The 16,518-nt window shown below is 39.1% G+C and overlaps 1 protein-coding gene across 2 annotated transcripts in view; it reads left to right on the plus strand.

The window, feature by feature from the left end:
* Positions 1–16,518, plus strand: part of cpne5b (copine Vb) — a gene marked incomplete at its 3' end in the record, with an annotated part of 121,878 nt that overhangs the window by 25,801 nt on the left and 79,559 nt on the right. The window contains exons 2-6 of one of the 2 annotated variants that reach the window (XM_084543597.1): positions 3,988–4,028; positions 4,394–4,440; positions 11,688–11,791; positions 14,146–14,185; positions 15,078–15,092. In XM_084543597.1, the coding sequence (XP_084399723.1) occupies positions 3,988–4,028; positions 4,394–4,440; positions 11,688–11,791; positions 14,146–14,185; positions 15,078–15,092 (247 nt within the window). The remainder of the gene's footprint in view (positions 1–3,987; positions 4,029–4,393; positions 4,441–11,687; positions 11,792–14,145; positions 14,186–15,077; positions 15,093–16,518) is intronic. The other variant, XM_084543596.1, reaches the window with a different exon arrangement.

Genomic DNA, 16,518 nt, shown 5'->3' on the forward strand with positions numbered 1-16,518 from the left:
CAACTTAACTTAACTTTACAACAAAGAAAAATATGATTTCAGAACTTCATGTGTGTCTTTCCTATCAGTAGCTGTCAGCTTGCTCTTGAAAGCTAATAAAGAGGAAATACATAGCTGAAGGTCTGTGGCTACAGAAACTGCAGAAGAAAACGAAGAAAGAAAGAAACAGAAATACAAATCAGAGGGGCCAACGGGCTTTGACATCTCAAGTGAGGGCTCTCATGACCTTGCGGTGAGCGAGCGAGCAAAAGAAAGCAAGAAGGGTGATAGTGTTGGGCACACAATAGCCTCGGGTGGGCATTATGAAAAGTAAGTGAATAAGTGATGGAGGTGTGACATAGACACATGGGAGGAGATTAAGTTGAAGGGACAAAGGCATGAGACATAAAAAGTGCATTAAAATCCGACGGGAAAAGCTGAAGGGAGACAGAGTGGAAACGGTGAAGAACAATGCTTGAAACACAGCAAGCTAGTAAAAAATATAGAAAAAGAGCTGTGTTTACTGTCAGTGTCACGGTCAACCAGTTGACGCCAGCTCTGGCTTAACGTCCACAGCTGCAAGACTAAAAGGAACGTTTTCTGAGCTTTACATACATTTTGACTGTACTTTCAAAGTCATTAATGTGCTGACTAGTGGATGCAAGTTAAGCTAGGAAAACAAACAAACAAAAAAAACAATTAAATGTGAAGATCTCAGAATGACCTCCATCCACGTTTGCTCTTTGCCCAATCTGGAAAAGTAAAGGATGATAAAGCTCTCTGTTGGATCACATTAAGGGCTATTGTATACTGTATCTCTTAGCCCTGACAAGTCTTTAAGAGCATTACTATAATGCACAGACAGAGGCACATAAAACAAAAACAGTGTATAGCCTTGTAAGCTTTGAAACTAATGGTTTCTAAAGTTAAGATCACAACAACAAAAGATAAAGTTATTTTACACTTGGCAGTTTTTAAGAAAATGCAGCCACACCAACAACTTTTTGACATGGTGTCCATTAGTTTGGAGCTGACAACAAGTAAATACTCTTTAAATGCTAAATAAGTAAGACCTAGCAGGTCTTGGGTTGGGTTAGGTGAGTTCAAAGACATGTCACAGTTTTCAGTGGTAGTCTGTCCCTCCTGTTGCTGAAGACCATGGATTAATCCAGGACAACCGTTGCTCATTTCTCTTTAGGAGAGTAAGACAGGTGATTGTCAGACTAATGAGAATTTAGCTGGAACAAAGCAAATCGACCAATCAGTTGACCAGGACACTAGCCAACATTAATGCTGATTAACACACAAATCTATCCTATAACCTATTTGTAGTATTCCAAATAGCGTATTGTAAGTTAAACATTTTAAAAAAACAACTTATATTCAGGTGAATTTAAATCAATGTAAAACAAATGAGTAAAAAGTGAATAAATCTCTCCACAAAATACTGTATATGCATATGATACTCTTCTAAGCGATATACCGTTATGAGTAATGTGATCGAGCCATGTCTTCTTCATTCATTCTTGTCATGTATGAAGCACTCAGCAGCATCTAGAGAGTAATAACTCAGGGGGCCATACTTCACTGATGAAGTGACAGAGACTGGAGGGTGGAGCGTCGCAGATAGGCGGAGAGGCACGCGGCGTGAAAGAGGCGCTTGACAGTGACCTTTCTGAGTTTCCTCCTTGCATATGCAAGCCTATAATTTTGTGTCTGCAACCTTTGCAGTAAATCAGTGCAGCAGAGACTAATTTACCTCAAGTTCAGAGGATTGATTAAAACGTGATCTGTGATAGGTTAAGGTTAACAGAAATTATAGCTACTGTCCTGTAGTTCCTGATAAATACCATTTGCCCGGGTAAAAAAATGGCACCAATTCAAACCCCAAATCCACACTTTAATTTAAATGAACAGTCAAATCAACAACAGAATGACTAAAAAATCTTATAGAAGAACATAGAAACTATCTGCACTTTACAAATATGAAGTCTTGTGAAAAATGTACAAGTGTGAACACTGGATGCCACTGCCAAGAGGAATGTGCGGTGGTGAGAGTAGAGACAGACGTGAGCAAATGAAAAGAGTAAACAAACGTGATGGCAATCAGGCTGCCATTATACCAGATGCCAAACCCGGCAATCTTCCGTGCTGATATTCCTGCTGGCTGATTTTGTAGCCTCTGAATGTAGAAATGACTGTGTTCATCTGTGCTTGTTTCAAACTTCACATGCCATGTGTATGCACCCCTGCACTTAATGGAAGTGGTTACATGTTTAAGTGCCCTTTTATCTACTAGACACACAGTAGTTGATATTATCTCCTGCCACTTGTCTTTCTTCAGCAGGTGCATCAGCACTGACGGGTAGTCACAGTATTCTATTATAGCCGTCTTTACTGGATTCTTTTTACAGTGCTTGTGTACTTACAGAAGCAAACTAGTTTGTGTTTGCCCTATGTGTGCAGTAAGTGTCACTTACTATGTCTGATTAGACCTCCATCCAGTACTGTGAATTTGTACAGACTGATAACATCTACCTGACTATCCTTGCTGTTCTGTGAGTTTTGAATCCACCAAATCACACTTAATCACTCTAGCATGTGGGTTCCCATAACCTCTTGTTAAGTAATATGAGACTGCCCTCCCAAGGAGACAGGCTAGAAAGATAATTAGATGCTCAGCTGCAAGCACTTTAAACAGCATGTAAACATACCTACAAGTGTCAACTTGATCTGCTCACATGCTCACATGTGGTCAGAAAATGCTAAAAACACTGCCAGTGACTTGTAATACCAGCGGGAAATTAAGAGAGAAGGAGAAGCCTTTCTCATATATTTATTTAAAACCATGTTTCCTCACTGTAGTAACTAAAAACAGCATATTTAAAAATGTAACACTAATTTTCTCTACGAAATGGACTGAAAAGCTGTGATTTTAACACCAGAAGGCCAGTCGGCGCTGTTCTTTTTAATGCATGAACACAATCTTTCACGATCTATTATGTAACCATGACAACAAAGCTCCACTGACTTTAATGAAGTAGTAATTTAAACCCAAATCATGCAACTGTCTCAACTGTCAGACAGTCTGGGAAATTGGCACGAAATCAGCTGATTCATGTACACAGAGACACATTTACCATGTACCGAAGACAATGATCTAAACTTGTATAAAGCAAGTCACTGGCAGGTAGAAACACCAGGTTATGGCAGGTTATTCCTCACTCCTCTTTTTTGTTTTGTTTTTACACTCTACACATTATGGTTAAGGCAACACTGACACTTGGTTAAGTTTAAGAAAAAGATGAAGATTTATGTTCAACTCCAAATATGTGGGGCAGATACAAAAGATACAGCCAACTGATTTCAAAAACAAAAATAACTTCTGTGACTATTTGACAGACTCCCCATAGACTGAGCTGATGTTTCCCTAAACCTAACCAAGAGACCTCAACAATTACATTCACACACAAACACTGATTTCTCCACAATTATGGTGGACACACACATAAATGATGCTGTCCTGCTGATACAAGTATCAGATCAGAAAACGCAGTGTTTTCTTCTGGTACTTCTGGTGAAACTGTCACCACAGCCATGCACTCCTTCATCTTGTGCAGAGGTCTAACAAGAATGACTGGAAACACTAGAAACAGGTAATGGCTAGTGCAAAAGTATTCACCTTACTTTTTCTGAAAACATGGGTTAAACAAGGGATCAGAATCTGACAGCAGAACAGAAGAAGGGTGTGGAAGACCATCGTTTTTCTTCTTCTGTTGAATGTTGGATCACATGTAATTTGAGGTTGCATTTCCGCCAGCTACTGTTTTTTTATTTGCAAGGTGTTATGAGTAGCTTTTGGTGGATAATCTCTGTAAGAAGAAGGGGTGTAATGTGATGCAACAATGAATGTTAAGTAATAAAAGCTTAAAGCTTAAAGCTTAAAAAAAAAATAACAACAACCTGGAAAACGATTAACTGTTTCTGTTCTCTTCCCTCATTTTCCAGAAATCTGCTGGATAAAGACACATTCTCAAAGTCAGATCCATGTGAGTATGTTATGCAGCTGATGTGAGTGTCTGTTAGTGTTCTCCTATCATCTCTGTTCTGCTTCTATTAAATTCCTGCAGCTGTCCGGCTCTTGTCTTGTCTGTTTCTCTTCTCATTGGTGTATTTTTCTGTCTTCTATTTTCCCGTGAATATGTTGTCCTGCGATTTGGGAAATCTTTGTTTTACTGTGGCTGCTTGTTCACTGTACTGGAGTTAAAACCCTCACATTGATTTCCCATTTGGAGTCTGCCTGTATTTTTTGGATACTATCTCTGCGGTCCTCTCTTTCTGGTTCTCATTTTCTCTTTCTTTCATAATATCATAATATATCATCTTTTCTTCTTTCTATTTTGTACTTTTTTAGTGTGCGTGCTGTATACTCAAGGTGTTGAAACCAAACAGTGGAGAGAGGTGAGTGCACACACACACACCCACACACACCCACACACACAGACAAAGTAGAAAGGACTTTTGTCCAATTAAGGTCTCGCTGTGCTCCCTGTGTGTTTGTGTATGTATATTGGTGTAGCCTTGGCACTCTAGTTAAGACATTTCACTTCTTTGTCTGTTTTTCTTTTCACTGTGAGCGTGCACCATTGGTTCAAACTGTTCATTAAAGCTGTTCAGCTGTCTGAAAATGCCAGGGAAATACTGCCTAATTGGAGATTTCCACCAACAAAGAAAAATCCTCACAATATAATAATCAATATGTTGACATTTTAGGCACTAAACAGCACACTGGGGAGGCATTTGTTTAGTTTCTGTAGTCTGTGCAGCATTTCCATCGGTTCTGTCTGTTTGTCATATGACTATTCTGTCTGTTTGACCAACTGACAAAACTAATTCATGTGACTCAAAGCGAAAGCAATTCTAATGAATCATTTAATGATAGAAAACACACAAATAAATTGAATTCTGTGGTGCGGCACAAATAAGCCAATATTAAGGATGAAATCTGAACCTTTGCATTTCAGTCTTTGCAAACAGTCAGGAGTATCTGAAACGATGTTGGAATTAAAACTTGACATTCGTTGTGGAAGACGTCTACCAGTTACTTGAACAAGCCCCTGCAGAGACTGTCAGATATGGCAGACAATATGCTAATGACTGTCAAACTAATGGTCTTCATTTTAAAGGTTAAGGCTGACAATACTCTGCATTTTACCTATTCTTAACAAATCCCAGTAATAAGCCCAAACCAACAAGGAACTGATGTTAACACACATCTGTGAAGTGCAACATTATTATAACTCAGTCTTCTACAAAGCTCCATTATTATTAAAAATGTATTAAAAACACAAAAGCACCACACTGCTGCACTTATTACCATGAGCACAGGCTGTGTAGTTTATTTTGTGTTGCTACAAATACTGACTAGAGCAAATCCAAGTATATAACCATGTGTTTAATAGTAACAATAATGACTAAGCCTTTCTATAAATGACGCTGGCACTAAGTGTATTTACCAGCTTTAAAAGATTTAATCTTCAGCTTTTTTCGAATCTCTCCTAAAATGTACCTTCATGTTGTGGGGACACAGAATGCATCAACTGTGATTGGTCCGCTTGGTTGCATTTCCAGCAGCTTAACTGAATGGATCATCTTAGATCTGGGGCTAATCGTAAACAAAATCTTCAGACCCTCCTGCCAACATACGAACATATTAAAAAAAAAAACCTGCTTCTTCCTCCTACACCATCTAGAGCGCTTCTTTCTTTTGTGCGCTATAGGGACTTCTATAAAAGTTGAAGAGTGGTTTAGCTCCAGCTCTAACATGAAAAAACTATAACGTTAAATCACCCCCACCAACATATTTCCAACATAATTACAGAACAACAAAGACAGACTGGTGCATATTTATAAATGCACACCATGGCCAGTTGCAACCAGGCCTAGAGTCACTGAGGGGAAGTAGAAAAACGCTGAAACCAAGGGTGACATTTCTCATGCCGGAGTGCACTTTGTCAGTTCATCAGCATACCCATAGATAATTTACCGACCAGCTCTTATGTGGATATATAATAGATCATAATTTAGTTGAATTCCTATGGGTTACAGTATGACTGTATTTATTTATACAGTCAGATGACCCTCATCTGCTGAACTTGTGTTTACCCACTCATAACAGATGGCCGTGTGGGCTTTCATTCAAATGTAGCTGAAAGTACTGAGATCGCTGTTATATGTGTGTTTGTTCATGCTTATGTGGGTACGCTTAATGCATGGGCGTATGCATATGGAAAGGTCCTTCTGTCATGGAATCCATCATCGCACTTCCCACAAAAGTATTTTTCCTACTTTAATTGTAGGATATGGTGTTAATCCAATCAAGTTCCCAGAAACGAATTAACATAATGAGCATTTCACATTAATTCATTTTCAACAAAAATCAAACTTCCCTCTGTCCTCTTCACCATGAACTATCCCATCCTGAAGCATATTTTTCAGTAGTGGTGGGTGTTGATATTATTTTTTCCTCTGTGTCTGGGGGACTAAAAAAAATATAAATATATATATATAGCCCACTGCTTTCACTGAAGCTTCAGGTGACACTGTGGAAGCAACAAGCGGCTGAACACCTCAGCCTGGAGAAGCAAAGCCAAACAGGTGACTCACCAGAGACTTTTAAATAACATTTTGTGACAGGACCCTCTAGCACAAAGGTCAGGCTTGGGTCGCATTTGATGATGATTTTCCAACTCCTCCAGTGTTTTTATGCGCAAATCACCATGATGCTGATTCTCAGCGAAGAGTGTTCATAAGGTTTACTATGTGCTTTGTTTTCTTCACTGCCATTTCTGCATTCGCCTCTATGTTAAGGTACCTTGCTCTAGATTTGGTGGAACAACAACTTTATTTTACACTTGGGTTGGTAGGAGAAGGCTTCCTGGGTTCAGTCACTTTTGCAAAGACTTCATTACATTTGTGTGAGAGCAGTTGTGAAAGTACAATTTAGAAAACTATTTTCAAATTCACACACTGGTAGCTGAACAACATGTCTTATTCAATTTGCCCATCACCATGTGTAATACTGTTTGTTCATCCATTTATATACTAATAAAAACAGGAAATAATGACTCCTCATCCAAAACAAAATGAAATTCGTAAATGAAACTAAGATCCACCCTGAGAGGTCATTGCTACACTCATTTGCTACAAACGAATTATTTCAGTTATTATTGAAGTATACACCGATCAGGTATAACATTACCTGACAGGAGAAGTAAATAACATTGACCATCTTGTGACAATTCAATGTTCTGCTGGGAAACTTTTGGACCTGGCATTCATTGGTGTGGATGTTACTTAGACATGTAGCACCCACCTAGACCAGACCAGGCACCCCCACCCCATAGCAATGACACTCCTTGATGTTCAGCAGCCATCCCCAGCAGGATGCAGCCTGACACAGACACACACACACAAAAACAGTTTAGGAACAACCAAAAAAATATGAAAAACAGCACAAGGGGTTGACCTGGCCTCCAAATTCACTAGATCCCAAACTGATCAAATGTCTGTGGGATGATCCACAGAGGCCCCTCCCTTCAACCCATAGGACCCAAAGGCCCCCACTAACGCCATTCTGCTGTCAGACACCACAGGACACCCTCAGAAGGCCCATGTCCATTCTCTGATGAGTCACAACTGTTTTGGAGGCACAAGGGAGACCTACACAATATTAGGAATGTGGTCATAATGTTATGCCTGATCGGTGTATATAACATGTGGAATATTAAGAGCTTGCTCCCAAACATGTAATGTAAACATAACTTCGGAGATTAGAATATATATGTATATATCAGAAAAATCCATATCACAACAGGAAAGTCCACAACTGTGTCAACACTGAGTCCAGCACAAAAAACACACTCTCAATATTCCTACCAATGCCTATAGAGACACACAAGAAGAACTTTGGACATATAAATTTATTATTTGAATGCTTAGCTAAATAATGTAATACATGCAATACATAAATTTGTACAGGGCTATTAAGAAAGAAAAACCACACCACAATGCACAAAATTTGTGCAAAGTTGTGTGATCATTGCGTGCTCCTTTAGAGACAGAACAAGAGAGAGAACGCTGGTGTTGTTCATGTACAGTGGATTAACAGACACTGCCCTTATCCATTTGTTTCCTCTCTAATATGCCTTGTGACATACCCCATGCTGTTCGTGTTCAGTGTGAGTCTGTCTGCTTCCGTGTGTATATTTTTGAGTTTTTCATTTTTTTGTGTGTGTACAGGAATCCAGACCTCATACAGTCCCAGCTCCGACTCAAAGCTCTAACAAACCATGGGATTCATTTTCCCGTGAAGCCACACAACACTTATCGCAAAAGAAAGAAAAATGCATTTCTTTCTCCCCGAACAGCTAAAGTAACTACACTCTTGATCATTCCTGGGGAGTTGCTCGATACTGTGTGTGTTTCGCTGTGTCTTGGGGATTTTTTATTTATTTATTTTTTTTAAACACACCCCACTGCTTTCACTCAAGGCCAAAACTGGAAGAAAAAGCTTGGTCTCACACTAATTCACACTACCGTCATTTACCTCACTCTGTGAGAACGCAACACGCCACCAAGCTCATTATACCCGCACTATGTTATTGTCTACTGAACATGCTATAAAGAGAATAAAAACACATGTCGGCCATGGAACTACAAGACTCTCAGATGGCACAAATCCCCAGCGGTGGTTCCTGTGTGTGCTCCAGGGGAGACGATAATGAAATCTTGGTCGGGTTTGGGAGAGAGCACCACAACACAATAAACCCCAAAGATAATAGAGGATTATAGTAATGTCTTGTTATCACTCACCGTATTTTACACCATGCTTGCATTCGCAGTGTGAATAGATTTTAGGGACATGTTCACATTTCAATATCAGACACCGCAGGACTCTACAGTAGCTTTGGCCTGAAGAGTTTACCATATGTGTATCTGTGTGAGTTGTTGTGGGTCTGTGTGTGCAAATGTCGAAGGTGCAGGTTAGGGACTTCACGCCAGATTCTCATTAGCTAGCTCTGGCAGCCCAGCAGTATCTAATGAACTCTGCAGCACGGTATTGTCTCTTCCACTCAGCGGGGAAATCACATTATGGAGCTCATCTCTGCCATCACCCGCCTCTTTACTAACATGTGCTCACAGCCTCATCAACACCTCGGGGTCTCTTAGAAAGTCTGAGAGGCTCAGAGATTCAGTATTAGTGTCCTTCCTTGCTCTGTTTCTCCCTCTCTGGTATTTAATCTAGATATACAGCAAGAGAGTTGACACAGAGAACAGCATAACCTTAAAAAAGGAGCTCAAAGAGGAAATCAACATTGTGCAACAACACAGAAGTGTGTGTTTTTATTTCAGTTGTGTTGTGTCCTAATTGCCCACAAGGTGCTGTATTTGATGTTTCTGCTGTATTGATCACACCTCCACCTACAGAACAGTACCTACCTTCCACATTATGGACAGCAAATGGCTTTCTTGAGGCCAACAAAACTGTAGATTTTAGTTTTCCAATAAAACAGGACATGCTGAGCACTGATAATGAATCTGGTTAAGATAATCAGAAGGAAAAAAAAACTCAACTAATCCCACAAATCAAGAATTTGTCTTCTTTCTTTGTGATAAAACAAGAGACGGTATAAAGATGGATATCAGAACAGCTATTTAAAAGCTAAAGCCAAAGCAAGTAGAGCTCCCCCTGGTGTCAGGCTGCAGGATTGGTCATAAGCTCCACCCCCTCCATGTTAGTAGATGGGACTTGGGCCAAATTAAAACACTAAAGTACATGTCAAATAATCAAATTGTTGTTTTTTTTTCAAGGGTGATTTCAGTAATTTTAGGTAGTTAATACAATACTGATGCATACTGAAGCGCCTATTTTTCCGGAGAAGTTTCGTTTTAGTTTAGTCATTTGATGCTGTGGAAACAGGATGTGACATCATGATCACTTCAAGTTGCCTTGCCAAGCGCTCCATGAAGCAGAGTTGAAAAAATAAATAAATAAATAAGTCCAATAATCCAATAATCCAACACTTCTTTGTAACTAGTGGAGGTATTAATTAAATGAAAACACGAGTGAGTGTGGGCGGGTCATTGATAACGTGGCTCCGTGTGGCTCCACTCTCGGACCGCACTGTGCAGACTCTTGCTCCAAACTCGTAAGATGGTGTTGCTCGTATCCCCGGGAAAATAGGGTCAGTTTGAGCAATGCAAGGAAGTGGGGACGCATTGTCCATATTTATATACAGTCTATGGATAAGACAGAAGTACACCAAATTCATAAAATACTTTAGTTATATTTTATCTGATAAGAAAACTTTAAAGGACCAGTGTGTGGGATTTGTGAAATCCAGTGTTCAGTTTGCAGGTTGCAACCAGCTGAATATCCCTAACTTACTCTACCCTTTCCTAGTATGTAGGAGAGTATGTTGGGTGACAGCTTCTTCCATTCAAAAAGTAACACAAAAGGCCCTCTCCAGAGCCAGTGTTTGGTTTGTAGAAACTACTGTAGCAACATAGCAGCCCAACATCGCAGACTCTTTGAAAGAGTACCTGCTACCTATGTAGATATGAAGGGCTCTTTCTAAGCTGATGACAACATACTTATAATTATTACATTCCACTTCTGCTAAGAGATCTCCCTAGCGAGGGGAGATACACAATAATGGTGCAAATGGGGAATATGGTGTGGACTTTACTCAATTACTCACAAAGGCGGGGGACCTGAGATTAATTTCATTCTTACGTTTGACCTTAGTTAAAGAGCCGCGATCACCCAAGTGTATTCTTCTTGTACTTTTCCAGCCATTTTTAAGTAAAACTGCACTCTCCCTCCATCCATTTAGTATCAATTGCTGTATGAGATAACAAATCTGGCATTTTCTCCAAGCATTAAATCTCAGCACTTTACTTCGATTGGGTGTTTGATTAAATCCGGGGCACTTTAAATGATTTATAAGCAGACCGTGAGATATGGACCATATCTCATGTGAAACTTAGTCTTTTGTACAGTATATGCATGCACCATTGCTGGATCTTTGCCAGCTTTTTTTCTGGCATATTCCCTTGCATTTGGCACTTTGAGGCTGAGAATCCCACTAATTAGGAGGCCTTAATCACTGCCTTTCTCCTCCTCTTCTCTTCCCACTCCTTTCCCACTCCCACTTTCCCACCTCTTCTGCTCCCTTTCCAGTATTACCCCCTTTTCTTCCGCCTGCTCTCCATTCCTCTTCAGTCCATTTTTTCTATTTTACATATTTTTTTTTCTTTTATTCCATGCCCATTTTCTCTACCAATCTGCCCATGTGTTTTCACTGTCTACACAGTTTCCTCATCTCTTACTTGAGCTCTTTCTCTCTGTGGGGTTGATGAGTGAGTTATCCTGGTGTAATTAATGTGGGAGAGAGAGGAGGATCAAGGAACCAGGAAAGACATCCCCGGCTTTTTCTGCAGTAGCGAATAGGAATTAATCAGGCCTCTGTAAATTTCTGAATATGCATATGTAATAAGAGAAAGTCTGACAAAGAGATGAAAAGGGGGAGAGAAGTGGAAGCACACAACACTACACATTGTATTTGTTTTTACTTCTCTGTTGTCTTGTTTTTCCTTTAATCATTCTTCTCCTCTGACCTCCAACTGTCTTTCTTCTTCTACAGTTTGGCAGAACGGAGGTGATAGACAACACTCTCAACCCTGACTTTGTTAGAAAGTACATCTTGGACTACTTTTTTGAGGAGAAGCAGAACCTTCGCTTTGACTTGTGAGTGATTTTCGTATCATATTTGTACCATCTCTCCTGCCTCCTGACGTCTTTTGCTACTTTTAAGTGGAATTTGGGAGCCTGTGGTTACAACATGGGAAGTTGTGTACACAAATTGATTGGTGTAGAAATGCTAACATCAGCCATGAGCCATGAAAACACTGCTGCAACTGTCAGTGTCTAGAAGCAACAGAGGCAAGCTTACAAACAGGTAACTTGTATTATGTAGCAAATGCAAAGGCACAATGAAAGGATGTTTTTTTTTTGTCAACATTATATACAGGCATATCATTAAATTATGAAGAAGACACAACATGGCAAATTATAACATATTATTTTACTATCCACTTCTAACATTTTTTAAATTTTTGAATCTGGACCTCTTTCAAAACTTTCAAGTTAAAAGACTGTGAATACCACAAGACAGCGCTGTTTATATGGACTTATGGACTGCTACTACTCATGAACATAATAAACACGACACCATCAGAAGGCCCTGTACTCAGTTTTGCGCTGGTTTAGATGGTTTTAAGATGGTTATAAGAACCAACCAGTTTACTAGTCCCAACCTTCAACTGCATCTAGGTTCTCCAAGTCTGAAGAGCTTGGGAGTTTCAACATAAAAAAAGTTAGCAAAGTGTTCTCTTTGACTAAGGAAAGTATTAGTGTGCATTTAGCATACCTGGCTAATTAGCTAAATTGCGGTGTAATTTCCAAATGCATGCCATGAACAAATATTTTTTATGGGGTCACAGGTTATACATTTACAGTATTTGGTTATACCCATATTCCCTATCTCAGCAATAATAGTGACACATTATGTTGTTTATATGGCTTGGAGAAGCTTCCACTCCAAGAGGATTTTGCTAGATAGCTTAGCATAAGAAGAAATGTTTCATAACAATGAGAACATTTGAGAAGTAATGCATAAGCCTAGCTACTCTTTTCTGAACATTTTTCTATGATAATTATCTAAGCGCTCTACCTTTTGTGGTGAAAATGTTGTATTGTAATAGTAAGGCTAATAAATCTAGCCTGTAATACATGAGCAATGCTGCTATGAATGATCAGCTAACTTACCTTTTGCCTTGGACATTTTTGCCTAATTAATTCAGCACAACATCATGAATGCCAGCATGCATCATCCAAATTGCTGCATCAATGTTAGCATGCAATAGCAACCAATGGCTAATACTCTAATGATATATAAGTTATCTGCTAGAAATCAGATTTGTCTGAAAAACTTTTGTTATAATCTACTACATTACATAAGTGCCATGCTAATAGAAAGGTTGACAGTCTTGGCAGCAGTAACTAATGAGGTCAATGCTTCTGAAAAACAACCTGATTAGCTTTGTGGTTTTCTTTTTCAGTCCGACTACATCTCTAAAACGAGTAGTACTTTTAAAAATAACATTATCATCATTATAATCCTGGACTGTAACGTTGGCCAGGACGTAGGTTTAACAACCTGCTTTTAATGTGCAGGAGACAGAGAATGCCTCCCCAGCTTTTACAGTGCATCGTTCAGCTCCTTCACGGCTGCAGAGAACTTAAATGTGAAATAACACAAACTTTTTATTAAACCTCTTTCAATGGAAACACCTCTTGCCGAACCCACCCTCATATCCACCACAGCTATGGCAATAACATAATCACAGTCGATTGTGCAGCCCATCAAGTAAAGAGCATTTACTCCGAATATCACTCTGTATTTAGGCCTGATTAATCACTAGGTAAAGAGGACACATCGTTTAATCTTGGTACATCACATATGCTCCGTTTCCTTCACTTTCATTGCTTTATATTCACATGCTAATCAGACCAGGTCCACCTCTCATTACTATGAAAGAGGAGAAAAGGTCTTGTTGAACCCTTCTCCAGTTACTCTGCACCACAAATAGCAACATCTGAAAAGATATTAAGACATGGGGCCTTTTTATCTTGCCTCACTGTGAATTTACACATGATTACCTTTGTCTTTTTTTTTTCTCTCATGTTGTCCACCCACCTCATTTCACACTGAGCTTTCAATTTAGCACATTCAAATATGATCTCATTTGTTTGTTGATTGTGATGTCTTTTTTTCTTCTCCTTTGTTTCATTTAAATTGATACCCTTCCCCAATTACTGTCATTCTCTTTCCCGTTCTCTGGATGTTTGAGACACAGTCTGTTCTTAACCTAAATAAATAAATAAATCTGACAAGCAAAAAACAAGATAAGTGTACTGGGGCGCACAGAGAGTACATTTATTCTCCTTCCAGTTATCATTTTAAATCTTTCCTTTAAGGGCATATAGCTATAGTTTTTAAGTAAAAGCTTCTTTTCCGCTTTTATTTTGTTTCCTTGCAGGTATGATGTTGACTCCAAAAGCCCAGACCTGTCCAAACATGTGAGTGGAAATGCTTATTTTAACCTTGAACCACTGATAAATGGAGGCCAGCGGTCTTGAGTCAAATCTGAATTATTAACTGGAACTGCTGAGAAAAGGAGAAAAAAAAAAACACATTTTGGTTGATGGAACATGGTGTTTGACACGACTTCACATAATACAAACTCTTTTTATCAGAGGTTTAATGTTGGTTATGTGTAGGATGATGCATGTTTTAAATGGATGTTGCCTGCTGCATGTTTCTTTTTTTTTTTTTTCAAGATGGAATAAAGCAAACCCCTTAAATTGCCTGATCATATGCATATCCAAATACAATTGTTTGTTTCTCTTTACAGTGTTGTTGTCTTAGACTAGTTATATGTTGTAGTTGTGCAATAAATAAGTAATTTCTATTTCTATTTTTTTAAATCTTTTATAGTTTATTTTTATTGCTGTAGTAGGAATAGGTTCTGTGCAATGACTCGCCATACAATCATGTAGAAACCCTTTGATTATGTAATGCTTTTAACCATTAGTCTCCATTTTAAGCAATGTATTACAATACATTGTGTGTGATTATTTAATAGGAGGACACGTGTAGATTTTCATTAATATGACTGGAAACTATGGTGGCAGAAAGCATTCACAAAAGTTTGGAAGTAAAATAATCAGTCTGGATGATTATTTGATGTATTTGGATAACCAGGGTTTGCATTTTTCCATCACTTGCGTTGATTCCAACTGTAGTGTGCTGTGATTTTTAGTTCTGGCACAGCATGTGACCCCACAGCATGTCACTTTGCCATCATAAACAGTCCTAGGAGTGCTAGGTATTTGGTATAGTGTTGTGTCTTGGTATTTGATGTGCTTTGTTGTTATTGTTGTTGCTGCTGCCGCCCAACTTTTCTGGAAGCCTGCAGAACTCAACGTAGGTCCCAGCGTATCTCTCACTTCTGACACTGCATGGCTTCTGTCTCACATTAATGATCCTTCTCTCTGAAGGAAAGGTGGTGTCACTGATCACAACACAACAGCCGAGAGCCACTCCATCTGTGCGGCTCTTAACTATTGTCACAGTCTTGAAGAGCTCCGCAAGAGACACACTCTGAAAAGAAATATTTTACTCATAATAACTTTCCGCCGTCTTCATAACACAATCAAGATGATGAGGTTTTCCAGGTTCTTATGTGTTACAGTGAGTGGACAACTGTAGGACTAAGAGACCAGTGATTCACTGAAATGAAACACACTAGAGCCTGATGATGAATTATTTAGTTTGTCCTGTCTGCAAAGGCCAGAGTTAAGGACTTTTGGTTTTGTCTTGCCTCTGATTGGAAACCAAATACACAGCAAGATTCTTTGCCTTTTGAGTCAAAAATTGTGAGTCTCGTGAACCGGATCGGAGCTGGGCAACACTGAGAGACATTGGCCAGTTTAAGAAATGATTTGAACTGAAACTCTCTGTCTCTAACAAGTCTCTACAGTGTATCCATCCCCTGCCAAGTTTAAAATCACGTCTCTTGTCATTGTTTATGGTGCTTTGAATCCCTCCATCGTCTCCCATTTGTCTTTTATCCTCCACAAATCATTGAACCAGTGGTTTTCCACCTGGGGGTTTGGTTTTTAAACTGGGTCACATTTTTTGGGGGGTAAAAAAATAACTTTTGACTCTTGCAGAATATCTGAAGCAACTCTTTTATTTTGAAATAGAAGCGCTGCGAGTACACGTTATCAATTGAAGGTGGTTGTATGTCAAAGTTTGTTAGTCCCTCCCACCATTCTGACTTTTCTTCCCTGTAGTGGCCCCCATATGTGCACTTTATGTTGCTGCTCATGCATGGTTAGGCATGTCATGCATGTAAATGCAGTTTTAGTGGGCTAAATGTGATAGTAACTGCTATTGCCATGACTTTTTAAAAAAAAAATTCTTTGACATGTTGGTTTTGGTGACTGTACTTCCTTTTAATTGCACAGTCCCTTCCTTAATTAACTCTCAAATCCCAGTGGTACCTAGTTTTTAGGTGTAATTATGTCAAATAGCATTTCAGCGGTTTAACATTATAGCTTGTCTCCTCACAAAAAGACGCTCTTGGGGTTGATGTACTCACAGTTGGACAGATGGGTGAAAATAAAGTGCTAAATAAGGCCTATATGGACCATGACTTCATTTGAATGGAAATTTATGGACTTTGAGGGTCGATCAGTTGGGAACCACTGTATTAAATCATGCTTTTTCATGCATACATAGCCTTTTGAGTTATCTGGGCAATTGAGTTTGGGTCAAACCTTCACATTTCACACCACAAACTTGATATGATGTCACATCGTGTAGCATAATATACAGCGCACACCCA

The sequence above is a fragment of the Chelon labrosus genome, assembly GCF_963514085.1.
Source record: "Chelon labrosus genome assembly, chromosome: 4".
NCBI classification, from domain to species: domain Eukaryota; kingdom Metazoa; phylum Chordata; class Actinopteri; order Mugiliformes; family Mugilidae; genus Chelon; species Chelon labrosus.